Source organism: Heloderma suspectum, chromosome 1 (genome assembly GCF_057233095.1).
Source record: "Heloderma suspectum isolate Gila_16-S chromosome 1, 16-S_ref, whole genome shotgun sequence".
Classification (NCBI taxonomy): domain Eukaryota; kingdom Metazoa; phylum Chordata; class Lepidosauria; order Squamata; family Helodermatidae; genus Heloderma; species Heloderma suspectum.
The window spans coordinates 406693999-406721858 of record NC_139458.1 but is presented as its reverse complement, the minus strand read 5'-3'; the positions used below and the strand labels follow the sequence as shown (position 1 = coordinate 406721858).

General features: G+C 46.4%; 1 protein-coding gene across 2 annotated transcripts in view; it reads right to left on the bottom strand.

The window, feature by feature from the left end:
• MTA3 (metastasis associated 1 family member 3) overlaps positions 1 to 27072 on the bottom strand; it is a 190207-nt gene extending 163135 nt beyond the window's left edge. For both annotated transcript variants that reach the window (XM_084828919.1, XM_084828918.1), the window contains exons 1-3: positions 27022 to 27072; positions 13954 to 14021; positions 10236 to 10329 (exon numbers count right to left, since the gene is read on the bottom strand). In XM_084828919.1, the coding sequence (XP_084685045.1) occupies positions 10236 to 10329; positions 13954 to 14021; positions 27022 to 27049 (190 nt within the window). In that variant the 5' untranslated portion in view covers positions 27050 to 27072. The remainder of the gene's footprint in view (positions 1 to 10235; positions 10330 to 13953; positions 14022 to 27021) is intronic.
• Positions 27073 to 27860: the final 788 nt, after the last annotated feature.

Below are 27860 nucleotides of genomic sequence, written 5' to 3'. Positions count from 1 at the left end.
AAGTTCAGAAGTTCTTAATTACTTCAGGAAGTTCACATTAAGTTCTAAGCAGTGTCTCATCGACTGTGCCCCTGAATACCAGACCTTGGCATACAATAGTGAAAGGCTGTTGCATTTATGCCCTACTTCTAGGCTTCCTAGAGAAATCTGCCAGGCTACTGTCAAAAACAGAATGTTGTACTTCTTAATTTAAATGTAATAATTTTTGTTATTATTACATTTATATTCTGCTTTTTTCCTCAAAAGAAGCCAAGGTGACTTACATGATCCTCCTCTTCTCCATTTTATCCTCACAACAACCCCCTGAGGGAGGTTAGGCTGAGAGTCAGTGACTGGCCCAAAGTCACCCAGTGAGTCATGGCACTGAGTCCAACACTCCAACCACTACAACACACTGGCTCTTAGTGACTTGATGATTTAACGGACACTGATCTTTTCTTATTTTCAGCATTTGTTGTTAATTCCTTGCTACACAGAACTAAATTAAAGGTGTCCCACTAAGCAATTGAGTGGCTGAGATAGGTTAACTCACAAGCAACTTATGATACCCCATTATTTGTTTACTTCACTTACGTCATCCAGCCTTCTCAAAGTTATTTACATGGGGTTCCCAGGCAACCTCCTATCCAAGGCCCTGTCCAAGCTGACACTCTTCTTTGACAATGTTAAAACTTAGCCTTCCCCAACCTGGTACTCTCCAGTTGTTTATGACTACAACTCCCAGCATTCCTGACCACTAGTGATGCTAGCAGGGGCAAATGGAAGCTGAAGTCTGAAACATCTGGGGAACATCAGGTTGGGGAAGGATGTCCTACTGAAAACTGAACAGAAAGTCAAAACGCTGAGGAGGAAAGAGAACTACTTTCTAGCCATAGAATCATGACTGAGTGTTGACTGAGGCAGTAAGAATCCCTGTACAGGTAAGTACAGGTAACTGAAATAATTACATATTATTTCCATTTATCCCTGCCACAATTCCCCTACACTCCCTCTGTTTCCCTTCTATTTTAGATCGTAAAGCCCATGAGCATATGGACCTGTCAATCCCGTTGTTTGCAAATAATATAAACAAGTGGGCCCTACAACAAAATGTTGCAGTGCATAAAAGCACAAGAAGATTCCTGCTAGATTGGACCAAAGACCAATCAATTCCAGCATCCTGTTCCCCATAATGATGAGCCAAATGCCCATGAGAAGCCCACAAGCAGGACATGAGCAGAATAGCACCCTCTAACTCATATTCCCCAGCAACTGGAGTACACAGGCATTCTACCTCTGATCCTGGAAGTAGCATATAGCCATCTGTGGCTTTCAATACCATCGACCATGGTGTCCTTCCAGGATGGCTCTCTGAGCTGGGAGTGGGAGGCACTGCATTGCAGTGGTTTCACTCCTACTTGGGGGGTCGGCTCCAGAAGGTAGTGCTTGGGGAACACTGCTCGGCCCCATGGATTCTCCAATATGGGGTACCACAGGGGTCAATTTTGTCCCCCATGCTGTTCAACATCTACATGAAACTGCCGAGTGCGGTCATCCAGAGTTTTGGAGAGAATTGACATCTGTATGCTGATGACACATAGCTAGGCTGACCATATTTCCATGAGACAAAAATGGGATATTGGGATGACAAAAACAGGATGGATCAAACTGAATGTAGGACAGAAAGAATCTCGATGGGCGGAATGATGGTAGACATAACAGTAAGACTCACCCTCCTGGCTCCTACACGCTGAATGGGGTTTAGTGACAGCTTCTTGAATTCTCTGCCACTGCAGACAAGCAAGGGGGCGGCGTCTGATCATCGCTAGCTCAAGAAGCCTGGCCCTGACTGGATAACGTAAATGGAACTTCCACTTTCGTCACACTAGTAGTTTTACTGCACGCATTGATTAGCATAGAGCCTTATGATAAACGCGTTCAGTTTTTTACAAAAAATTAAAAATGGGATAAAATTGACATTTATATTAAAACGACAGGACGGTCGGGAAATATGAAAAAAATGGTACTGTCCCATTTAAAACACTACGTATGGTCAGCCTACACATAGCTCTATTTCTCCTTTTCATCTGGTTCAGGTGAGGCTGTGGATGTGCAGAATCAGTGCCTGGCTGTGACGATAGACTGGATGAGGGCTAATAAACTGAAACTTAATCCAAACAAGACTGAGATGCTATTGGTGGGTGGTTCTGCTGACCGGATGGAGGTTGTTCAAGCTGCTCTGGATGGCGTTGCACTCCCCCTGAAGGAGCAGGTCCATAGCTTGTGGGTCCTCCTGGGACCATCTTTGATTCTTGAGATTCAGATGGCCTCAAGTGACACAAAGTTCCTTCTACCAACTTCGGTTGGTGCCCCAGCCATGTCCCTATCTGGACAGGGATAACCTGGCTTCAGTTGTCTATGCTCTGGCAACCTCCAAGTTAGATTACTGCAATGCGCTCTACGTAGGCTGCCTTTGAAGACGGTTTGGAAACTGCAGCTCATGCAAAATACAGCAGCCAGATTAATAATGGGGACCAGAAGGTACGAACATATAAGACCAACTCTAGCCTGCTTGCATTGGCTCCCTATATGCTTCCGAGCTCAATTCAAGGTGCTTAACCTTTATAGGTTAAAGCCGTGTAGGGCTTTAACCTATAAAGCCCTACACGGCTTGGGACAGCAATACCTGATGGCACGCCTCTCCTGAAATGAATCTACCTGTACGCTACGTTCAGCATCTAAGGCCCTCCTTCAAGTGCCTCCTCCAAGGGAAGCTCGGAAGGCCACAACGAGGGAGAGGGCCTTCTCAGTGGTGCCCCCCCATCTCTGGAACAAGCTCCCTGATGAGGTCCACCTGGTGCCAACATAATTATCTTTTCGGCACCAGGTTAAGACCTCTCTCTTTTCCGAGGCCTTTGGCAGCACATGATGAGTTTTAATCGGTCCTGGATGTGTCTTATTTATTTATTTATTTATTTCATTTCTATACCGCCCAATAGCCGAAGCTCTCTGGGCAGTTCACAAAAACTAAAACCAAACAACACACAATAAAACAATTTAAAATATATAGAACATTAAAACCACAATATAACAATACAACCACAATAAAACCTAGCAGCAGTACAGGAGTTTAAAATACAGATTTAAAACAGCAAAGATAAAAATTTAGAAAGCTAAAATGCCTGGGAAAATAAAAAGGTCTTCACCTGGAACCGAAAGGAGTACAATGTAGGCGCCAGGCGAACCTCACTAGGGAGCTCATTCCAGAGCCGGGGTGCCACAACAGAAAAAGCCCTCCTCCCAGTAGCCACCCGCCTCACTTCCTTTGGCAGGGGCTCACGGAGAAGGGCCGCTGATGATGATCTTAAGGTCCGGACAGGCACATATGGGAGGAGGCGATCCTTCAGGTAACCTGGCCTAAAGCCGTTAAGGGCTTTGAATGTTAACACCAGCACTTTGAATCGGGCCCGGAAATGGACCGGCAGCCAGTGCAGCTGGAAAAGTACTGGCGTAATATGAGCTCGCAGGCCAGTCCCTGTTAACAATCTTGCTGCCCTATTTTGGACCAGCTGAAGTTTCCGGACCGTTTTCAAAGGCAGCCCCACGTATAACGCATTGTAGTAATCCAGACGAGAAGTTATCAGAGCATGGATAACTGTAGCTAGGCTATCTCTGTCCAGATAAGGGCGTAGTTGGTATACCAGCCTAAGCTGATAAAAAGTGCTCCGTGCCACTGAGTTCACCTGTGCCTCAAGTGACAGTTCTGGATCCAAGAGCACCCCCAAACTACGAACCTGATCCTTTAGGGGGAGCGCAACCCCCTCCAGAACAGGTTGAATATCACCTAGCCGGGCAGACGAACCACCCACTAACAGTACCTCCGTCTTGTCTGGATTGAGTTTCAGTTTATTAGCCCTCATCCAGTCCATTACCGTGCTCAGGCACTGGTTCAGAACAGCCACTGCCTCACCTGGTTTTGATGAGAAAGAGAGGTAGAGCTGGGTGTCATCCGCATATTGATGGCACCTCAGCCCACACCTCCGGATAACCTCCCCCAGCGGCTTCAAGTAGATGTTAAACAGCATGGGGGATAAAATAGAGCCCTGTGGAACCCCATGGCATAATTGCCATGGCACAGAGCAATAATCCCCCAGCACCACCTTCTGGAATCGGCCATCCAGGTAGGAGCGGAACCACTGTAGTGCAGTGCCTCCAACTCCCAACCCAGACAACCTATCCAGAAGGATACCATGGTCGATGGTATCGAAAGCCGCTGAGAGGTCCAGGAGAATCAACAGGGTCGCACTCCCCCTGTCCCTCTCCCGGCAGAGGTCATCCCACAGGGCGACCAAGGCAGTTTCCGTTCCAAAACCAGGCCTGAAGCCCGATTGAAATGGATCTAGATAATCCGTTTCATTCAACAGTGCCTGGAGCTGTCCTACAACCACCCGCTCAAGCACCTTGCCCAGGAAGGGGATGTTGGCCACTGGCCTATAATTGTTAACATCCTCTGGGTCCAGGTTAGGCTTTTTCAGGAGTGGTCTAATTACTGCCTCTTTTAAAGCGGCAGGCACCACTCCCTCTCTCAAGGAGGAGTTTACAACCTCCTGGACCCAGCCGGACAACCCCTCCTTGTTTGATTTAATAAGCCATGAAGGGCAAGGGTCAAGCACACAAGTGGTCGATCGGACTTGGCCAAGCACCTTGTCCGCATCCTCAGGCCTCAGTAACTGAAACTCATCCAATAAAACTGGACCAGACGGTGCTCTGAACGCCTCTACCAATGGAACTGCATTAATGGTGGTGTCCAATTCATGACGAATCTGAGCGACTTTATCCTCAAAGTGCCGTGCAAACTCGTCACAGCGTGCTACCGAGGGTTCCACCGTCTCTCTCCCTGGCCCAGAATGTAACAGGCCGTGAACCACTCGGAAAAGCTCCGCTGGACGACACCGAGAAGATGCAATGCTGGTGGAAAAGAACTGCCTCTTTGCCACCCTCACCGCCACAGAGTAGGCTCGATAGTGGGCTCTTACCTGTGTTCGGTCAGACTCAGCACGAGTTTTCCTCCACCTGCGTTCTAGCCGTCTCCCCTCTTGCTTCATTGCCCTCAGCTCAGGTGTATACCAAGGAGCTGGCCGGGCTCTGCTCAGAGGGAGAGGGCGCTTGGGCGTGATCGAGTCAACCGCCCGAGTCATCTCTGCATTCCACAGAGCAGCCTGGGCTTCGACAGGAGCACCAGCCATACCAGCAGGAAAATCCCCCAGAGCCCTCTGGAATCCATCGGAATCCATTAATCTCCGGGGGCGGACCATTTTAATAGGTCCCCCACCCTTGCAGAGGGGAAAGGCCACCAGAAGTCTAAACCTCAGCAGGAAGTGATCTGACCATGACAAAGGGACAGATGTTAATTCCTCCACTTTCAGATCACCATCCACCTGCCCAGTCGAGAAAACCAGATCAAGCGTGTGTCCTTTTATATGCATTGGGCGATGTCTTTTGTTATGACTGACAGTTCAGATTTGTTTTTAGTTATATGCTGTTTGTGTATATTGTCTGTGTGCTTTTATGTAAATGGCTTTTAAACTATTTATATTGTATTTAATGTTATAACTTCTGTAAACCGCCCAGACAGCTTCGGCTATGGGGTGATACAGAAATGTAATTAATAATAATAATAGTAATAATAATAATTACTAGTAGCTATTGGTTTTGTGCAAAGACGGGCATGATAAAGGACAAAGAAGGCAGGGACCTAACAGAAGCAGATGAGATTTTAAGAAGAGGTGGAAAGAATACACAGAAGAACTATACAGGAAAGATCTTAATGTCCTTGATAGCCATGATAGTGCGGTCACTGAACTTGAGCCAGACATCCTCGAGAGTGAAGTCAAGTGGGCCTTAGGAAGCATTACTAACAACAAAGCTAGAGGAGATGACAGTATTCCAGATAACCTATTTAAAATCCTAAAAGATGATGCTGTTAAAGTGCTGCATTCAATATGCCAACAAATTTGGAACACTCAACAATGGCCGCAAGACTGGAAAAGGTCAGTTTACATTCCAATTCCAAAGAAGGGCAATGCCAAAGAGTGTTCAAACTACCGCACAATTGCGCTCATTTCACATGCCAGCAAGGTGATGCTCAAAATCCTACAAGTTAGGCTTTAGCAGTATGCGAACCGAGAACTACCAGAAGTACAAGCTGGGTTTCGAAGAGGCAGAGGAACTAGAGATCAAATCGCAAACATTCGCTGCATCATGGAGAAAGCAAGAGAATTCCAGAAAAATGTCTATTTCTGCTTCATTGACTACGCTAAAGCCTTTGATTGTGTGGATCACAACAAACTCTGGCAAATTCTTAAAGTGATGGGAGTACCAGACCACCTTACCTGTCTCCTGAGAAACCTGTACGAGGGTTAAGAAGCAACAGTAAGAACCAGACATGGAACAACCGATTGGTTCAAAATTGGGAAAGGAGTACGACAAGGCTGCATATTATCACCCTGCTTATTTAACTTATATGCAGAGTACATCATGAGAAATGCCGGGTTGGATGAATCAGAGGTCGGAATTAAGATTGCTGGGAGAATTATCAACAACCTCCGATATGCAGACGATACCACCCTAATGGCAGAAAGCGAAGAGGATCTCAAGAGCCTCTTGTTGAGGGTGAAAGAGGAGAGTGAAAAAGCTGGTTTGAAACTCAACATTAAAAAAACGAAGATCATGGCATCTGGCCCTATCACTTCCTGGCATATAGAAGGGGAAGAAATGGAAGCAGTGACAGATCTTACTTTCTTGGGCTCCAAGATCACCGCAGACAGTGACTGTAGCCATGAAATTAAAAGATGCTTGCTCCTTGGGAGGAAAGCTATGGCAAACCTAGACAGCATAGTAAGAAGCAGAGACATCACCTTGCCAACAAAGGTCCGTCTAATCAAAGCTATGGTTTTCCCAGTAGTAATGTATGGCTGTGAGAGCTGGACTATAAGGAAGGCTGAGCGCCGAAGAATTGATGCTTTCGAACTGTGGTGCTAGAGAAGACTGTTACAAGTCCCCTGGACTGCAAGGAGGTCCAGTCAGTCAATCCTAAAGGAAATCAACCCTGAGTGCTCATTGGAAGGACAGATACTGAAGCTGAAGCTCAAATATTTTGGCCACCTAACGCGAAGAGAAAACTCTCTGGAAAAGACCCTGATGCTGGGAAAGACTGAAGGCAAAAGGAGAAGGGGGCGGCAGAGGATGAGATGGCTAGACAGCATCACCAACGCAATGAATATGAACTTGAGCACACTCCGGGAGAGAGCGCAGGCCAGGAAGGCCTGGCGTGCTATGGTCCATGGGGTTACGAAGAGTCGGACACGACTGAACGACTGAACAACAACAACAAGTAGCTACTGAGAGCATTGACCTCCATGAATTTGTCCAATCCCCTTTTAAAGCCATCCAAGTTAATGGCCATCCCCACATTGTGTGGAAGAGAATTCCACACCTTAACTATGCACTGTGTGAAGAACTGTGGAGTGCTCCTCTTCAGAGCTGCAGCCAGTCTCCATGCCTTCTTTCAGGATGCTTCATCCCATTACCTTCCATTCCCCTCCCCACCTGTCCCACCCACTCTGTGACCATTGAGAATACTCAGTCTAAAATGGTATGTTTGGGAGTTCTTTTTCCTACTAGAAGGTTTTTTCTAAAGATTTCTTGTACTACTGCAAACCTTGGGGTTCCCCTAAACCTGCTGATACCTCCTTCCTGTGAATGGATGGTGCCATTTTGGCTACTTAACGATCCACAGTTGAAGAATGAGTTTGCCATTAGTATATAGAACTATAGTATAAATAGATTATAGTGATGATGATGATGCCCTATATTTATGACAGAAGGATACTAATGGGAAGAATTTCTTAACTTGACCACCCCGTTCTGAAGGTGGAAAAGCAGAGGATGGATGGATGGATGGATGGATGGATGGACGGACAGACAGACAGACAGACAGACAGACCGGTTGATCAATCTTGGATAAAGATAACCAAAACAAAGAATAGTAGTTAATTTTCAGATGACAAATAATTTTGTACTTTCTAGAAGACAGTGGTACCCTCTATGAGCACCCGTTTCATACAATCATAGAATCACAGAATCATAGGGTTGGAAGGAGCCTACAAGACCATCGAGTCCAACCCCCTGCTAAGTGCAGGAAGCCTGATTCCCAGGCGGTCTCCCATCCAAGTACTATTTGTAATGAGTTTAATACGTCTTGCCACTGAAGTAAGTAGCAACACAGAATTATCTAATATAAAGATTTATAGCACAATCCTATGCATGTTTACTTGGAGGTAGGTCCCATTTAGTTCAATGAGGCTTACTCCCAAGTTATGTGTTCACAGGATTGCAGTATAAGGTTGCAGTCCTAACACATGCAAGATAGCAAGCCCCATTGATCACAGTGGGACTTACTTTTGCGTAAGTATGCACAGATTGCTCTGTAAGAAACAAATATCTTTCTACTGATAACCTTGTGTTAACTGTTTCTTCACCTAAGGTGTAACCAGTAAAAAACACTATTGGAAAAGATCTCAGTATACATGTATCTTAAACAAAGATAAAATGGAATTGGTACACTGGAAGGGTTACAAAACCAGTGAATGAGAAAGAATAAGCGAATTATATGGCTATGAGAAAAGGGGGAAATCAAGGATATTTAGCCATAATGATTTTCTAAAAACATAAAAGATGTTTTATACTTAAAAGCCACAATGAAAACTTGCTGAAGAAAGATAACAAAACCACTTGAAACATATTAAAACTATCCATCCGTGGCAAAATATCAGGATATAAGATTTCATTTCTATCTCAACTAAATATCTTGTTCCAATCTTTACCAATTAGAATAGAACAGAAACAATTACTTCAGTGGCAAAAAAGACATAACACAATTCACATGGAACAAAAAGAAAACATGGCTAAAGGCATTGGCTTGGCTTCTAAGATAAGTTAACTTACAGAAGTTAACAGAAGGGAAGTTTCCCATCCCTTCCTCTCCCCCAACCCCCCCACCTGCTCTCTACCCCCAAACCGTTTTCAGAAGGGCTCTTAACCAGGGGTCCCCAACCGTTTTGGACCCATGGGCACATTCGGGAATTTGAGAAACTGCTGTGGGCACCACCACAAAATGGCTACCACAGAAGATGTAGCTAGTCACATAATGGTTGACATAGGGGCCAGGCTAGTCAAAAGTCACGTAAAGAGGTGTGGAGTGAGATAAATAGTGAAGCTAGAAGCTGGGAGAGAGGGGGAAGCAGCAAGGCAAATGGGTAGAGAAAGAGCAAGGCTAGAGACTAGGAGGGGGAGAAACAGCAAGGTAAAGAGGCGGGGAGAGAAATAGCAAAGCTAGAGGCTGGGAGGAAGCGGGAAACAGTGTAGCAAATGGCTAAAGAAAGAACAAGGCTAGAAAGGGAGAGAAAGAAGGCGGCACTAACATTTTCCAAGGTTTTTCTTAAAACTATTTTTTTGACGGGAGCAGGGAGGGGACTTCTTTGCGGGGTGCGGTTGGAGCTTTGTGGGGTGCTGTGTTGTTGTAAAATGTGCCATGAGGTGTAGGGGCTGCTGTGGGATGCTGGAATTGATGAAAATGGGGCAGAGTTCCGTCCAATTGGGGGTGATCCCCCCCCCCAAAGTCTCATCCCATATTTCAGAAGGCTCCATGCCTATCCAGAGAGGCTTATGGGGAGGAGCAAGTGGCTGCAGTTGGGAAGAGGGGACAGGAAACTTTCCTGCCATGAACTTGCTTATGTTAACTCATCTTAAGATCCAGGCCTTAGAAACAGCAAGGGCTGTGTATCAAATCTTGAATTATATTACTGTTCCACTGAATGGATATCAATACAGATAAATACAAAAGAAGAATACAACGTTGCTGAACAAAGCTATACAGATACTAAGTTTTCAACCATACTGCGAATGAAAAAAGAAAAGACCAAATAAGATGAATAATAATTACCTGATAGCAAATTTAATAACACTCATATCCAGATCCAGCTGATTATAAAGGTAGTATTTATATGTGACTTGCTGAATGAGAATGAAGACAGGAATGCAATTCAGAATGTGCATCCCAACAAAAGCAATGGAGTGTGGAAAAATTGCACATTCTAGTGCATCTGTGCATCAGTTCATACATACACACACACACACACAGTAGCTGAAACTGCAGAATTGATGAAATTTGTTTCTAAATAAAACAATCAACTTACTTGCATGTTTGTCTGCAAGCATGATGAGGCTATTGGAGATGTCTCGTCGTCTGTAAAAGCACACAACCTTTGCTTCCACATTGCCATTGGCAGTCTGGAAAACAATAAGATTAAAAAAAAATAGTTAATTAAACATGCACACATCAAAGAGTGCAACACAGGTGCCAGTAAACCTTTGCTATGGAAAGTACAAACTGCTTCATTACCCTGATTCCCCCCACCCCCAAAGCCAAATTTTGTCTTAACATGGATGGTAGGTTATTGGACATACCTTCCCCATGTCTTAGTCAATGTAATACCAACAGCTTTGTGTCTCCCAGTTTTTGTGTTCCACTCTCTGATTGTTTGGGAGCCAACAGAGAAGCAACCCATGGTGGGATCATGAACTGGTGACTAGAAATGTGCAGTGAAGCTTGTCATATCCAGGCCTGTATATGAGCTTCAGGGTCTCATAATGCTTTCCTCAAAGAAGAGGTGAGAATTAGGAATACCAAAATTCTCCAGATCAGATTCCAATCTGACCTGGTGAAGATTCCCAGCTTACCCATTCTCTCCTTCCCTTTAAGCAACACTTACGTGCAGTGGTGTAGTGGTAAATGTTAGTGTGCAGACGCTTATCATGACAGTCCCCATTGCAACACCTCCAAGGAGAGGCTAAAACCTCAGGCAGCTGTGTTGATCCATATCAACAAACCAATTGTAGCAGTTCTCATCTCCATCAGGAGAAGGTCTTTTGTAAAGCTAATGGGTCTGAATTGCCCATTCAAGACCCCAAAATATTTTGCATTACAACAGGGAACAATATAAAGTTGTTCTGGAAATTCATTGAGGATGGCAGGCAAGCTCAAAGGGAACAAGGAAATCTGAGGGGTCTGGCAAGATGATGTCAGCATTCCTGCCAAGTCCCTGCTAATAAAAAACTGCCAGTGCTGTGTCCCTGCGAGCCCCGATTCCACTACACCACTGCGTATGTGGGTCTGGCACAAGGCATGCTGAAGCACATTAGGACAAAAAGTCCCAGTGGCCTTTGGGAAAAGTACATTTCCCAAAGGCCACCAGAGGGGGTTTCATCCTGGCTCACTACCAGCACACTTAAAACCACTGCCATCACGTGCTCTGGCTAGGTAAGTTTTGTTTAAAAAGCAGGGGGAGGGGGTTGAGAGTCTGGGTGAAAGGTGGAATTACGGTGGCAAATTTGGATTGGCTTAGAAGTAAGCCTAGTTATTTCCCAGTTTGGGGGAGAAATACCATGGCTTGTTTCCCAGCCAACCAGCACAATGTACTTATTTATTACATTTTTATACCGCCCAATAGCAGAAGCTCTCTGGGCAGTTCATAACACAACCTGGGGTGACAACACCCATCTCTGCTGGTCACCTGAGAGATGCCAGGTGAGCAATCAGCCTGTGAGCCACCATGGAGCTCTGGCTGCAGGAGGGCACTGCAAAATGACCAGCCATACCAACCATGGAAATCTCCATGCACCAATTGACCAGAGCAGGTCAAGTCATACTCCTCAACTCCTGTAAAAGTTTCCAGGTCAGGCTTACATTGGTCTGAGCAAACAGGCAAAGAATACAGATCACATTTGTCATCTTTCTGGCCTTTACCCCCTTGAGCCACACCGAAGCTGGATCCGACACTTCATACCGTAGAACTAGGGTTGGCCCACTGCTTTTAAACACATATCCCTTTGCCACATGGCCCAAGTTAATTCTGTTATAATCAAGAGTATAAGTTTCTACCACATTGTGCAGCTTACCAAAAGGGAGTCATCGATACACACTCGGGCACCGTCAATACAGACAGTGATACAGAGGTCCTGCAGCTTTCTGACTCAGCCGCTGTCAAGTGGAAAAAAGAGCCTATGGCCCAGCAAAGTCTGAGATTCTGACATGGCTTCTCAGTCTGAGCAGCTGGCCTCTTGGATAAAGTCCAAACTGCTATTAGACGGCCCATACAAGCTTCTTGCTTTACCAGCTTATCTGCTTGTTGGTACCTGTCTGTCTGCATGGTGTCTGCCTCAGTTATTTATTACATCTGTATTCGGCCCTTCCTCAAGGAGCACAGAATGTTGTACATTTTATTTGTTTATTTATGTGAAGCATTTATACTCCGCTTTTCAGCCTGAAAGGCTCCTAGAGGAGCTTACTTATCAATAAAAACAAAACAGCCTCCTACCCTCAAGCTTATGATCTAAAAGGACACAACATAAAAAGAAAAAAGGATGGCAAGGGAAAAGGAAAACAAGAAAACTCAGGCACCAGTTCTTAACGTTATAAAGTTCTTATAATGACCGGCTGTAACTCAGCTGTAATGTACATGGTTCTCTCTGCCACAATTGTATTTATTATCATTTATTACCACAATGATCTAAATTAGGATTAGAGAGAGTGACTGGCCCAAAGTCACCTACTAAGCCTCATGGCTAAGTGGCAATTTGAAGCTAGGTCTCCCAAGTCCTAGTCCAATACTCTAACCACTATATCACACTGCTTTGCTTTCCCTTCCCCAGTTCACCTATCTGACTTGAGCCCTGAGAAGGCCCCAAACATTTTAAGGTCTAAGGCAGAAAATCTAAATGGCATTCCCCCATGAGAATAAAAATATAATAACTAATGAAAAATTCACCGCTCTTTCACGGTATTCCAAAACGGTCAACTAAGGCAGGCCACCTCACCCAGACTATCAGCAGAAACAACCTGCGTCTGCCTCCACAACTAACACGCAGCAGCGTCTCTAGACCAACAACTCAAACAGATTTGTCTGTCTGCAGAATCCTAATTTACAAAGGCTTTTTTATACCATATTCGAGCATCTCTGGATTTATCATGTCCTCCTCCAGCAAGACAAACACAGGCTCAAAGGAAGAGGAGCGCGACACCTGGTTCCTAGCTCATACCCAGACACTGATTTGAAAGACATGGGGGCTTTAACCCATGGTGAGGCTGTGGTGAGTACGGCCGCCATTTTGTATATGTAACCCCCCACCTAGGCTACCCAATTGTGCAGCCAGAAGGCCTGGAGATGACACCCACTAACTGCCTATAACCCACGTTCACCCAGTCCTCCTAGCCTGAAACACTAGACAGCTTGCCAAGACACAACAGAGTGCTGAAGACGTGCTACGGTCGAAGTCAGGCTGCAAGCCCTTTAAGAAGGTACTGTTCAGCAAAGTGGTTGGACTTGCCACCAGGACCTGCCCCGATATAGGAGAGTTATTGAAGCCATTGTCTGTCTTGAACCTATCTGCAATCTTGCAGACTACATTCAACTAATCCTTGTCCTGCTTCGCCCTGACATCTATTGTCTTGACACCCGCCCTTCCCCAGCTCCCCTACAATCATCCAGCTATTGCTTTCCATTGCATACTACTGTCTACCCTGTCCATACATCTCCAGACTGTCCTCAGAAGGCTTCATCTCACCCCCATAGGCTGGCAGCAGTCAAAAAAAGATTAAACAAGTGTAAAAGCACATCAGAGCCAAATGATCTATTAGTGGCATGGCCTTATTTTTCAGTTATGGCACAGATTAAGATATATTTCATTTTCTAAATTAATAAAACATCCCACGAAAAGAGCTTCTTGGCAGAGCCCACACAAGAGCTAGGGGAAGAAAATTCCTTAATTTAGAAAAGAATTACACCTTTTTTTCATTCCATCAGGAAGTGCATTAACTCTTGTCAAGTAGCACAAAAGGATTACATATTCATATACCTTATTAAGTTCTTCTATTCGCCGGATCAGATATGGATTGCTTGAAGAGTTTTCAAAATAGACATAATCTATAACAAAGAAGTGAGAATATATTTTAAGTTCTTCAGAAAGCAGTTTTAGAACAACAATCTGAAAACCCAAAGAGATGTATGCTTAAATCCAAGCACACCTTGTTATTATTTCTATTTTCAACAAAATATGTGGCATTATAATTTAGATCCATACAGTTCATGAATAAATTTGCTCCTACGACTACCAGGATTAACTGAGTAGAACTTTACTAATTATTCACTCCTGCAAATATTTATACAGTGACTTAAATTTTGCTCACTGGGAGAGTCACATACTGAACCAATCCTCAAAGAATTACTTTTGTGCAACTGAAATGAATTAGTCTGGTGCTAGCAAAGTTGACACCTAAAACTTTCTACCAAATGGAAACCTAGTTGGCCTTTTGCTAACCAACCCACTGCAGCAGAAAGTGAGCAAACTAAAAATAAAAGATTAGACACAAGAATTAACATTTATCAGATACCAGCCTTCCATCGCTTCTTCTGTTTAATAATATTTTCTGACACATAAATACATGCAACACCCTTTTCCCATATACTGGTGCTCTTTTACAGCCAAGAATATTGCTGCTTACCCAACTTTCATTCATTTCAACATGACAACTGGGGCTCTAACAGTGCCCATAATAGGGATGTGAGAACCCACCCTAGCTCGGGTTCTCCAGGCGCCAGCCAAGCTCCCCCCCCACTCGCTGGCCCTCCAAGCTGCAGTTGAGCCCCCGCCCCGCGCTAGGTAAGCAGCTCGCAACTTACCCGGGCCTGTCCGTCTCTGTCTCGATCACCATGCTTTTTAAAAATAGGGATGTAAGAAAGTCACTTACCTTTTCGACGGCATGATTCATGGTGGGGGAGGCGCTCTGCACCTCCCCCTGAAATCCTAACCCGGCCGGCTCCGCTCCGCGGCAACTCTGCGGAGCCGCCAGCCAGGTGCATTCGCAGGCGCCACGTGGAGCCTGCAGACGCAAATGGCAGCGGCTACGGCGGCCACCATTTGCGCCCCTGCTTTTTTGCCGTGATAGGCTACGTAAATATTTACATAGCCTATCATGGCAAAAAAAAAACCAGGGGCGCAAATGGCATAGCAGCCACCATTTGCGTTCCTATTTTTTTGCCATGATAAGGCTACGTAAATATTTACATAGCCTATCACGGCCTCCGCAGGGACACAAATGACGTCCCTGCATTAGCCGTGACAGGCTATGTAAGTATTTATGCAGCCTATCACGGCAAAAATAGGGAAGCGAATGGAGGCCGCAGACATGGCCGCCATTCACAAAGCAGCGCGAACGGCACCAGGTAAGTGTCCCGTTTTGCGTGCCTTTCGCAGGGTGGTGGGGCAGGGGGCTTCGTTCCGCCAGATTTCATGGGGCCGAATGCCAGTGCATTCGGCCTCACTGAGATCCATGGCAGAATTCTCTGACATCCCTGTTTAAAAATCACGGCAATCGGCAGTGCTTGCCAATAGACTTATATGCAAAAAGTGCTGTGCATCACCCATATACCCTAGTTTCACAGCGCTATTTTGCATATATGTCTATGAGCAAGTGCTGCCGATCACCATGTTTTTTAAAAACATGGAGATCGGGACAGAGACAAACAGGCCTGAGTAAGTTGCGGGCTGCTTACTGAGCACAGGGGGGGGGGGGTCAACTGCAGCCCAGAGGGCCAGCAAGCGGGGGATGAGTTCGGGGGCACAGCTCGGGGGGTGCGGGCACCAGTGGTCCAACAGATTTGCAGACCAAAATGGGAGTCCGCACCATCCCTAGCCCATAGTTAGATTTACTTCGCAAGAGGTCCAGAACTAGAGACTGTGTTGATCCCAACCACAGTTTCTCACCCAAAATTAAACCAGAAAGCTGTGGTACTTATCCCATGACATCCCAGAATAGGAATTATGTTGTGTTGATTTAAACACCACAGTTGATGTTCCACAGAAACAAGAGCTTGCAAGAAACCATTCAAATACTGAAATGTATGCAAGAAACCCCCTTCATGGATCACTGCCTTGTTGTGGCGAAGGGGCTTGCGTAACTCAGTGAAGCCATAAGCTATGCCGTGCAGGGCCACCCAAGACGGACAGGTCATGGCAGAGAGTTCTGACAAAATGTGGTCCACTGGAGAAGGAAATGGCAACCCACTCCAGTATTCTTGCCAAGAAAACCCCATGGAACGTATCACAAGGCTAAAAGATATGACGCCGGAAGATGAGACCCTCAGGTCAGAAGGTGTCCAATATGCTACTGGGGAAGAGCAGAGGGTATTTCCAAGTAGCGCCAGAAAGAGTGAAGCGGCTGGGCCAAACCCGAAAGGACACTCAGCTGTGGATGTGTCTGGTGGTGAAAAGAAAATCCGATGCTGTAAAGAACAATATTGTTTAGGAACCTGGAATGTAAGGTCAATGAATCAAGGTAAGCTGGAGGTGGTCAAACATGAGATGGCAAGATTGAACATCGACATCTTGGGAATCAGCGAACTAAAATGGACAGGCATGGGCGAATTTAATTCAGGTGACCATCATATCTACTATTGTGGGCAAGAATCCCTTAGAAGAAATGGAGTAGCACTCATAGTCAACAAAAGGGTGGGAAAAGCAGTACTGGGGTACAATCTTAAAAATGATAGAATGATCTCAGTACGAATCCAAGGCAAACCATTCAACATCACAGTAATTCAAGTCTATGCCCCAACCACTGAGGCTGAAGAAGTTGAGGTTGATCGGTTCTATGAAGACCTACAACACCTTCTAGAACTAACACCAAAAAAAGATGTCCTCTTCATCATAGGGGATTGGAATGCTAAAGTAGGAAGTCAAGAAATCACCGGGATAACAGGCAGGCATGGCCTTGGTGTACAAAATGAAGCAGGACAAAAGCTAATAGAGTTTTGCCAAGAGAACATGCTGATCATAGCAAACACTCTTTTCCAACAGCACAAGAGGCGATTCTACACATGGACGTCACCAGATGGTCAATATCGAAATCAGATTGATTATGTCCTTTGCAGCCAAAGATGGAGAAGCTCCATACAGTCAGTAAAAACAAGACCTGGAGCTGACTGTGGCTCAGATCATGAGCTGCTTCTTGCAAAATTTCGGCTTAAATTGAAGAACGTCGGGAAAACCACTAAACCGTTCAGGTATGACCTAAGTCATATCCCTGATGAATATACAGTGGAGGTGAGGAATAGATTTCAGGGATTAGACCTGATAGACAGAGTGCCTGAGGAACTATGGACGGAGGTCCGTAACACTGTTCAGGAGGCAGCAACGAAATCCATCCCAAAGAAAAAGAAATGCAAGAAAGCCAAGTGGCTGTCTGATGAGGCTTTACAAGTAGCTGAGGAAAGAAGGGAAGCGAAAAGCAAGGGAGAAAGGGGAAGATATACCCAACTGAATGCAGAGTTCCAGAGAATAGCAAGGAGAGACAAGAAGGCCTTCTTAAATGAACAATGCAAAGAAATCGAGGAAAACAACAGAATGGGAAAGACTAGAGATCTCTTCAAGAAAATTGGAGATCTCAAGGGAACGTTTTGTGCAAAGACGGGCATGATAAAGGACAAAGAAGGCAGGGACCTAACAGAAGCAGATGAGATTAAGAAGAGGTGGCAAGAATACACAGAAGAACTATACAGGAAAGATCTGAATGTCCTTGATAGCCATGAGAGTGCGCTCACTGAACTTGAGCCGGACATCCTCGAGAGTGAAGTCAAGTGGGCCTTAGGAAGCATTAGTAACAACAAAGCTAGCGGAGATGACAGTATTCCAGCTGAGCTATTTAAAATCCTAAAAGATGATGCTGTTAAAGTGCTGCATTCAATATGCCAACAAATCTGGAACACTCAACAGTGGCCACAAGACTGGAAAAGGTCAGTTTACATTCCAATTCCAAAGAAGGGCAACGCCAAAGAGTGTTCAAACTACCGCACAATTGCGCTCATTTCACATGCCAGCAAGGTGATGCTCAAAATCCTACAAGCTAGGCTTCAGCAGTATGCGAACCGAGAACTACCGGAAGTACAAGCTGGGTTTCGAAGAGGCAGAGGAACTAGAGATCAAATCGCCAACATTCGCTGCATCATGGAGAAAGCAAGAGAATTCCAGAAAAACGTCTATTTCTGCTTCATTGACTACGCTAAAGCCTTTGATTGTGTGGATCACAACAAACTCTGGCAAATTCTTAAAGTGATGGGAGTACCAGACCACCTTACCTGTCTCCTGAGAAACCTGTACGAGGGTCAAGAAGCAACAGTAAGAACCAGACATGGAACAACCGATTGGTTCAAAATTGGGAAAGGAGTACGACAAGGCTGCATACTGTCACCCTGCTTATTTAACTTATATGCAGAGTACATCATGAGAAATGCCGGGTTGGATGAATCAGAGGTCGGAATTAAGATTGCTGGGAGAATTATCAACAACCTCCGATATGCAGACGATACCACCCTAATGGCAGAAAGCGAAGAGGATCTCAAGAGCCTCTTGTTGAGGGTGAAAGAGGAGAGTGCAAAAGCTGGTTTGAAACTCAACATTAAAAAAACTAAGATCATGGCATCTGGCCCCATCACTTCCTGGCATATAGAAGGGGAAGAAATGGAAGCAGTGACAGATTTTACTTTCTTGGGCTCCAAGATCACCGCAGACGGTGACTGTAGCCATGAAATTAAAAGATGCTTGCTCCTTGGGAGGAAAGCTATGGCAAACCTAGACAGCATAGTAAGAAGCAGAGACATCACCTTGCCGACAAAGGTCCGTCTAATCAAAGCTATGGTTTTCCCAGTAGTAATGTATGGCTGTGAGAGCTGGACTCTAAGGAAGGCTGAGCGCGGAAGAATTGATGCTTTCGAACTGTGGTGCTGGAGAAGACTCTTACGAGTCCCCTGGACTGCAAGGAGGTCAAATCAGTCCATCCTAAAGGAAATCAACCCTGAGTGCTCATTGGAAGGACAGATACTGAAGCTGAAGCTCCAATATTTTGGCCACCTAATGCGAAGAGAAAACTCCCTGGAAAAGACCCTGATGCTGGGAAAGACTGAAGGCAAAAGGAGAAGGGGACGGCAGAGGATGAGATGGCTAGATAGCATCACGGATGCAATGAATATGAACTTGAGCACGCTCCGGGAGAGAGCACAGGACAGGAAGGCCTGGCGTGCTATGGTCCAGGGGGTCACGAAGAGTCGGACACGACTGAACGACTGAACAACAACAACAATGCAAGAAACACCCATGAGTAAATGCATGGGGATATCCTAAAGTCATGAGCAAGTACTAGGTGGGATTTACTTCTGCCTAAACATATACAGTATAGAATCTCAGAGTTGGGAGGAACCTTAGTGGTTATCTAGTCCAACCCACACCCCATCCCAGCTCAGTTCAAGAACTGCAATGCTGGAATCTTGCAATTAAAGCATCACTAACAGAGGGCCGCCCAGTTTCTGCTTAATTATCTTCAGTGAAAGACAGCCAACCACCTCTCAAGGCAGTCTGTTCCATTGTTCAACAGCTCTTAGTGCTAGGATGATTTCTCCTAATGCAACCTTTTTCCCAAAACTTTTTTGGACCCATGGGCACATTCAGGAATTTGAGAAATTGCTGTGGGCACCAAGCTCCCACGGAGAATGTAGCTAGTCACATAATGGCTACTGTGGGGGCCTGGCTAGTCAAAAGTGAGCTAAAGACGTGTGTGGGAGATAAATAGTGAGGCTAGGGGCTGGGAGGGAAGGGGAAATAGCAAGGTAAAGATGTGGGGAGAGAAACAGAAAAGCTAGAGGCTGGGAGGAAGGGGGAAAACAGCAAGGCAAAGGGGTAGAGGGGAGTGAAAGACCAAGGCTAGAAAGGGAGAGAAAGAAGACTACCCTAATGTTTTCCAGGGTTATTTTAAAAAAAAGTGGAAGGGGGCAGGGAGTGGAGAGCTTTGTGGGTGCTGCTGGGGACCCCTGTCCTTATGTTTAACTGAAATCTGCTTCCCTGCACTTTCCACCCATTGGTCACAGTCTGCCCTCTGGAGCATCAGAGAACAAATCTATTCCATCTTCTGCATGACAGTCCTTCAGATATTTGAAGACAGCTATGATGTCCCCTCTTAATCGCCTCTTCTCCAAGCTAAATATACTCAGCTCTTCCAACCCTTCCTTATAGGATTTGGTTTCCAGACTCCTCACATCCTGGTTGCCCTCCTCTGGATACACTCCCATTAGTCAATGTCCATCTTAAAATGTGGTGCTCAGAACTGCACATAGAACTCCAGATGTGGCCTGGCCATCTGGCTTCAGATGTTGTACAAATGTACAAATGAGCATACAAAAAAGCTCATGTTTTGTGTTTTACTAGAACTGGGAAATTATACTCCACAACAGAAAGACAATTCTCAATTACTGCCTGTGTCTCCCATCTTTAAATGGATAGCCCCTGGGAAATAAGCATCCTTTTCTGAGACTAAAGCAGAAAATTAAAAAATAGAGTTACACTCAGGGAGAAAGTGTTTGAATTAAAACCCCAAGTAAATACAACATTTAACCTGTACATTTAATATCAGCATCAACAAAGAAGCGTACTGGGCAGCAATGCAGAGTTAAAGGCTGAAACCATTTCCTTATTCATCATGACTCATACAAAATGTGTAGAAGGGAGTAGGTTTAGCAAGGCTGTAGCAAGTGATTTTCTACATTTTCCAAACCATTACAACAAGGAATAGTTCATGGCTAAGCTCAAATTTTACTCAGGAGTTTCCCAATTCATATTCTACACTACATCGATAAAAAGTAGAGCTCTCACCGAACTCAAGAGATCTTAGTTGCTGCGTGGAGCAATCCTACCAGTGGGGATGGAGAAAGCCAAAGGCAGAAGAACGGCTATATCCAAAGCCCTTGCAGGCTTGTGCTGCCAAGATAAAAGGGAGGTAGGAGCAACATTTGTCCTCCTTTCCTTCTTAGGTTTTTTTTTTTTGGGGGGGGTATGATTTCCCTTCTCTACCAATGGAAGTGAAATTGTATCTGACACCTCCAGGGCTGGTGTACATTTCTCCCCATGTTGTGTGTCTTGGGACCAGGTAGATCAGCCTTCCCTGTTCTGCCCCCTTTTTGCCTCTACCAAAGTCAGAGCTCCAGCGCTGGAACTCTGACATCAGAAAGGCAAGAGCCACAGAAGTTTCTGTAGGCGCTGGGAGTGGACATCCAAGTTCAGACCTTACCCTTTGAGGGCAGACCTCACTCTCCACCCTTGGAGGAGATCTGAACAGGGAGGGACTGTAGCTCAGTGGCCAAGCTGCATGAACATGGATGTTCATGCAGAACATCCCAGGTTTGATCTCCAGCATCTCCAGATAGGGCAAAGAAAAACACCTGCCTGAAACCCTGGACAGCTGCTGCCAGTCAGTGTTGACAATACTGGGCTAGATGGACCAAGAGTCTGACTCAGTATAAGGCACGGACTTATCCTATGGCCCCCTGGGATGACCTCCCAGGAGCCAGAGGATTACAGCCTAAAGAAGTATGAGTTTGTGTTAAGCAAACTATTAGTCAGCTAATTTAATTTGTATATGACTAAAAACAATAATTCTGAAGCAAGAAGTCTACTTTCTTTTCTTTTTTTGTAGATGATGTATGCATGTGCTATAGCCGGCGTCGACTTATAAGTAGACATTCTTCCTGTCCTGCATAGGAGAAAAGGGGGACTACCCCTTTGAAGATGGCACTGCCCATTTGCAGTTATTGCAGTTATAAGTAGACATTCTTCCTGTCCTGCATAGGAGAAAAGGGGGACTACCCCTTTGAAGATGGCACTGCCCATTTGCAGTTATTGCAGTTATAAGTAGACATTCTTCCTGTCCTGCATAGGAGAAAAGGGGGACTACCCCTTTGAAGATGGCACTGCCCATTTGCAGTTATTGCAGTTATAAGTAGACATTCTTCCTGTCCTGCATAGGAGAAAAGGGGGACTACCCCTTTGAAGATGGCACTGCCCATTTGCAGTTATTGCAGTTATAAGTAGACATTCTTCCTGTCCTGCATAGGAGAAAAGGGGGACTACCCCTTTGAAGATGGCACTGCCCATTTGCAGTTATTGCAGTTATAAGTAGACATTCTTCCTGTCCTGCATAGGAGAAAAGGGGGACTACCCCTTTGAAGATGGCACTGCCCATTTGCAGTTATTGCAGTTATAAGTAGACATTCTTCCTGTCCTGCATAGGAGAAAAGGGGGACTACCCCTTTGAAGATGGCACTGCCCATTTGCAGTTATTGCAGTTATAAGTAGACATTCTTCCTGTCCTGCATAGGAGAAAAGGGGGACTACCCCTTTGAAGATGGCACTGCCCATTTGCAGTTATTGCAGTTATAAGTAGACATTCTTCCTGTCCTGCATAGGAGAAAAGGGGGACTACCCCTTTGAAGATGGCACTGCCCATTTGCAGTTATTGCAGTTATAAGTAGACATTCTTCCTGTCCTGCATAGGAGAAAAGGGGGACTACCCCTTTGAAGATGGCACTGCCCATTTGCAGTTATTGCAGTTATAAGTAGACATTCTTCCTGTCCTGCATAGGAGAAAAGGGGGACTACCCCTTTGAAGATGGCACTGCCCATTTGCAGTTATTTCTAAGTTCTTGCATTAAAAATAATATTTTGTGTAAAAAAAAATCTGCTGTCTGATTAATGGGGACTAGCTGATAAAAAGATTTTTTTAAATCAATTAAACATTGCAGAAAGAAATAAAGAGAAAATAAAAATAACAAATCAATTTCTGCACTGCAGCCCTGCATTAGCCACAACTCCTTGCCACACCTGTCTTGCTTGCAGTACTTTCCTGACTCCACCCATTTGTGCACACATAAAATAATGAGCATTTACAGGAAAGTTGAACTGCCCCTTAATGATGTATTTATTTCCTAGATTGACACTGCGATCTTATACACATCTATTTAGAAGTAAGTCTCATTGAGTTAAATGGGGCTTACTCTCAGGTAAGTGAGTACAGGATTGCAACCTTAAACTCATTTCACTGACTGAACAGAATATCCCCCTTTGACAGTACAGACAACTTGAAAGTTGAAGAAAGTTAAAGAGCAATTGCTACTTCAGGCTTATGGGAGGGAGCAGACAGCTAACTTTAAAAAAGGGAAACAAGTTGGTTTGCTAATGGAGCTCATTCACCCCCAGAGAACCAGGCTATCCATTAGTGAGATGCTCAAAATTACGCCAGGGTAATGGCTCCAGTTCTTTGTTCCTCTAGAGGTGCCATTAGTCAGCTGCCCAAAGCAAGGTACAATTGTGCCACAGGCCAGCAGTTAAATGGCCACACCTCCACCTCCTTCCATTTTGGAATGCATGTTTTCCCACACCCTAAAGAAGCTGGCAGCAAGACTGCGGCTCTCTTAGCACTTGAAAACATGAAAAGTCAAACTGCAGTAGTACCACAAGCCTCTTTACAACTAAGGGGAAAGGGTATTTAACTATTCTTCTCCTGGATTGAAAAGAAGCCTCCAGAACTATCGCAGCTACCCATCCAGTCTCTTCTGACCAAGAGAAACAGTGCAGTATTATCCCAAGTCAGGAGAAGCAACTGAAAGAATACCATGTTGCCCTGAACCTTTCTGAGTTCACCCTTGAACTGAGAACTGAGGAAGAGACAGGGATTTATCCAAAGCCACCTAATGCATTGATAGCTAAGGTAAAATCTAGGTCTAAATTAAAAGTCCTATTCCACTAGGCCAAATAGAATGTTTAAAGATTTGTGATGCCTTGCTAACGGAGTAGTTTTCTGAGATCCAAAATTAAGGAACATTTAATATAAAATATCTGGTAACTATGCAACACTGGTTACAAGTCAAGACTCTCAGCTCGGTAGAAACTCGGGGCTAATTCAAATATGCCAAATAACATATGATACAGTCCTTTGTTGGACTGCACTACTTTTGAATATAGATAGGGGAAATCATGTATTAAAAAATTCCCCCAAACCATTTCATGTGCAGGTCACCATTTCCATTACGGAGCAACCTGCAGTGAGGGATTGTACCATGTACTGTTTTTGCATATTTGGATCAACTGGAGATGGGACAGGAGAAGGGAGTAGAGTCATATATCTAGCTATGCTTGGAGTAGAAAACACAGAAGACAGGGGCAACATAGGCAGTAGCCATGGTGAAGTGTTTTGGAACATGGCTGCTGGTTACGGTCAGGAATTTCTTCAAGTTAGACCACTGGTAACTCCTAAAGCTATGCTTCTTCATCTTTTTGAACCTAATGACCCTGGATTCCTGCATAAAGTCCTTCTGAAACAATTATATACAGCTGCAAAGTCACGTATAGCATGTAATAGGAAGTATCCAAAGCAAACAACCAAGGCGCGGTGGATTGGTAAAATCTGGGAGATTATGATTATGTACAAACTTACTCAGCAAGTGCAGCAAGCAAGCAATTCTAACTTTAAGTTATTATGGTATCATGCTTTCCATTTATTTCCTATACTGAAGCCCCTTTAAATTTTGATCAAATTCCAAAAAAGTACAGTTGCCTATATAAACCTGTGCCTGGACTGTACCACTTAAGAGAACCTCCTCCTGCACTCTCAGTGGAAAGAATTTAGGAACATAAGAAGAGCCAGCCTGGATCAGACCAAAGATCCATCTAGTCTAACATTCAGTTCATACAGTGGCCAACCAGCTGCCCACAGGTAACCCACAACCAGGACACGAGTACAACAGCACCCTCCCTCCTATATTCCCCAGCAACTGGTGTACATAGGCATACTGCCTCTGATACTGGAGGCAGCATACAGCCATAAGGACTAGTGGCCATTGATGGCCTTATCCTCCATGAATTTGTCCAATCCCCTTTTAAAGCTCATTAAGGCCAGCCGTGGCATCAAAAGTATCCATGGCTTCTCCTCCCTGAACACATGTGGAAGGCACCAAGTTGGGAAAGGATGCTCAAGGGTCTCCATATTTACTGTAACACTGGTACAATCCGGCTCCCTTCACCGGGACCCTGTGCCTTCTCAGTCCTCCGCTCCCTTCTTTAGCTTTCTCAGGAAGAAGCATCTCCCGTCTTTGGTTCCTGTCTCCCTTGCTGGACCTCCAGGCTCCAGTCCCAGACTTCGGGAGCATCAAGCACCCACACACAGGCTTCCCTGTCCCCTCTATTTCTCTAGCTCCTGAAGCACTGTTCTCTTTCTTTCCCTTGCCCTCTCAGGCTCCTTCTCTCGATTCTCTCTTCCTGACCCTTTCTATATCTGGTGGTAGGTCCCAGCGCTCCATCAGGCCATTGCCCCCACACACGGGAACAGCTGGTTCCAGCCTGCATGTCTTCCTAGTGTCACTCTTTATGGAGGACGAGTTGCAGCCTGCAAGCTCTCTCCTTGATGAAGGGGTGAAGGGGTGCTATGGTGGGTGTCGGAGGCAGTTTCTCATAATACTTCTCCATATTAAAAAAAAAAAAAAACTGTCCTGCACATAGAGAACTAGCATGTCAAAGAGAAGGGATCTAGTCTAGCATTCTTCCTGACATATTCCTTTTCTGTGTATAGGAATATTTTTGGTGGGGAGTGGGGCATTCCATCATATGAGACCTAACCTGCAACGTGAAGGGGTACAGCTGACTGCCTCATCTGCTGTTTGCAACAACCAGGCCTTAATCTTGGTTCACACAAGCAGAACTTATTTTCTCCACACTATTGTGTGTGCAGCTGCGATCGTGAAAATGGTCTTCCCATGTTAAGTGGCCATTTCAAACTCGAGTCTTTTGTATGTATACCCAAGGGCCCAATCACATGGAGAAAAATATGCTGCCTGTTTGTATGTACTTGGGAACAGAGATTCCTCTTGTTTCACCTTTTGTAGTGCAGACAGGACAATTCAGGATCAGGCCAGAAGTCCAGCTAGCTCAACATCCGGATGCTTCCAGGAACAGAGATGAAAAAGTCCTTCACCAATGTTTGTCCCCCCAAGCCAAGCCACTGGTATTCAAAGCTACCCTGTCTTCACACACCAGACTTCCCATTTAGCTATTGTGGCTAACAGCGGTTTCTAGACCTCCATGAACGTCTAAACCGTTTTTAAGCTCATCACCACATCCTGTGGCTGCGAATCCCACAGGTTAACAGGGCCCTGTGTGAATCTGCAGTTTCTACGTCCAACTAGTTTCATTGGGCGTACAGCCCAATCCCAGTGCTGGCATAATAAAAGGGAGAACTCGCTCTCTATCCGCCTTCCATGCCACAACCCCCAGCGATCTTCGTTTGTCAAGGTGAGGCCACGATCCTACGCACCACCTTCCTCGGGGAAGAAGCCCCACTGGAGTCCACAGGACGTGCGTCCACGTGAACGCACACACAGGATTGCGGGACTGCAATCCTACGCACGCTCTGAAGAGGAAGCTCGTCCGAACGCGACGGCATTAGCGCCGCCTGCCCAGGGCAGTTCGCTGCGGCTTTCTTTCGCCGCTGATGGCGCCGAGGGAGCCCCCTCGTACCGGAGACGGAGGGAAGGGTTTGCTTTTGCGCCAGACGTGAGCCTCGGAAGCTTGCGCAGCACCCCGGCCCCGCAGCCCCAATCAATTAAGCACTGGCGTGGGGGGAGGCTGGCTGGTTTCTCTGGGAAACCGCGGAGACTGCGGTCCCTGGGAAACCGGGTTCCCTTCAGCTTCCCGGAGGCAGGAGGGGGGCGCCGCCCCCTCTTCGTCTTCCTCCTCCTTTCTGGCAAGGTGGGTTGTGGCCTCCCTCGTCAGGGCCCCCCGTCGGAAGGAACCAGGGGGCCGGGTTCCCTGTGGGGGGCGGGTGTTGCGCCAAGCTCGTCGGCTTCCCAGGCAGCACGCCCCTTTGCTCTTTTTTCCCCCGGCCAAGGGCCGGCCCGCCGCTCCTTTCCCACCCGGCCCGGCCCGGCCCGGCGCCAGGCCCGGCATGCTCGGCCGCGGCCGCCAACCGGAGCCGAGGGCGCTGCTGGGGAGGCGCGCGGCGCGTCCCGGGAACGACCCCCCCACACACCCCACCCCAAATCCACACACACATACCTCCCACTCGGTACATGTTGGCCGCCATATCTGCGCCCTCCCTCTTCGTCTGCCGTCGTCGTCGCCGGGCTGGGGAAGGGGAGGAGCGCCCAGTTCCTCTCGCCAATGCCGCCGCCGCCGCCGCCCGCAGCTCTTGCCGCCGCCCTGTGCGCCGGGCACAACGGGGTGCCAAGCGGCGCTGCCGCTCCTTCGGCCGACCCGCCTGTGGGGGAGGGGAGGCCACCGAAGGAAGCCGCAGGATGCGAAGGGTTAAAGGCACGCATCCGGGCCCGCCTCGCTGGGCAGGGCAGAGAGGGCTGCCGGCGGAGAGCGAGCGAGCGAGCGCCGCCGCTGCCGCCAGAGCGCACGGACGTGCGTCCAGCCCCGGGAGAGGAGGGGTTAACAGTTTCCCCATGCGGCTTCTGTCCCCAGGAAAAAGGGGTGGGGAGAGAGATGAGGGAGGGTCGGGGGCTGGGGAGGCCAGTGGGAGGGGCGAGAGCGGCGCGGCAGCCGCCCCGGTGTAGACTCAGGTGTCACTCCGGGTGGATGGCTTTCCGTGCGCACGCGCGCATGGACAGGTGGATGCGTTACCGGCGCACAAGGTGGCGCACTCAGGTGTCTCTGCGCCGTGGTGAGGGGCAGAGCCAGAAAGAAGGGTGCTGTGTATCCTGGCACTTAGAAGCCTCGAGGCAAGAGGATTTAGAACTAGCGGTAGGGTTTGGAGGTGGCGGGAGCCCCAGGTTCATCCTTCGGTTTTGGCCATCGTGTGCCGCTCATGAGGAATTCCAAATACATGTAATTGCAGATGATGATAGCGACAAAGTGGATTTCCGTGACAGCCATGTTTGCCATGGCCACAC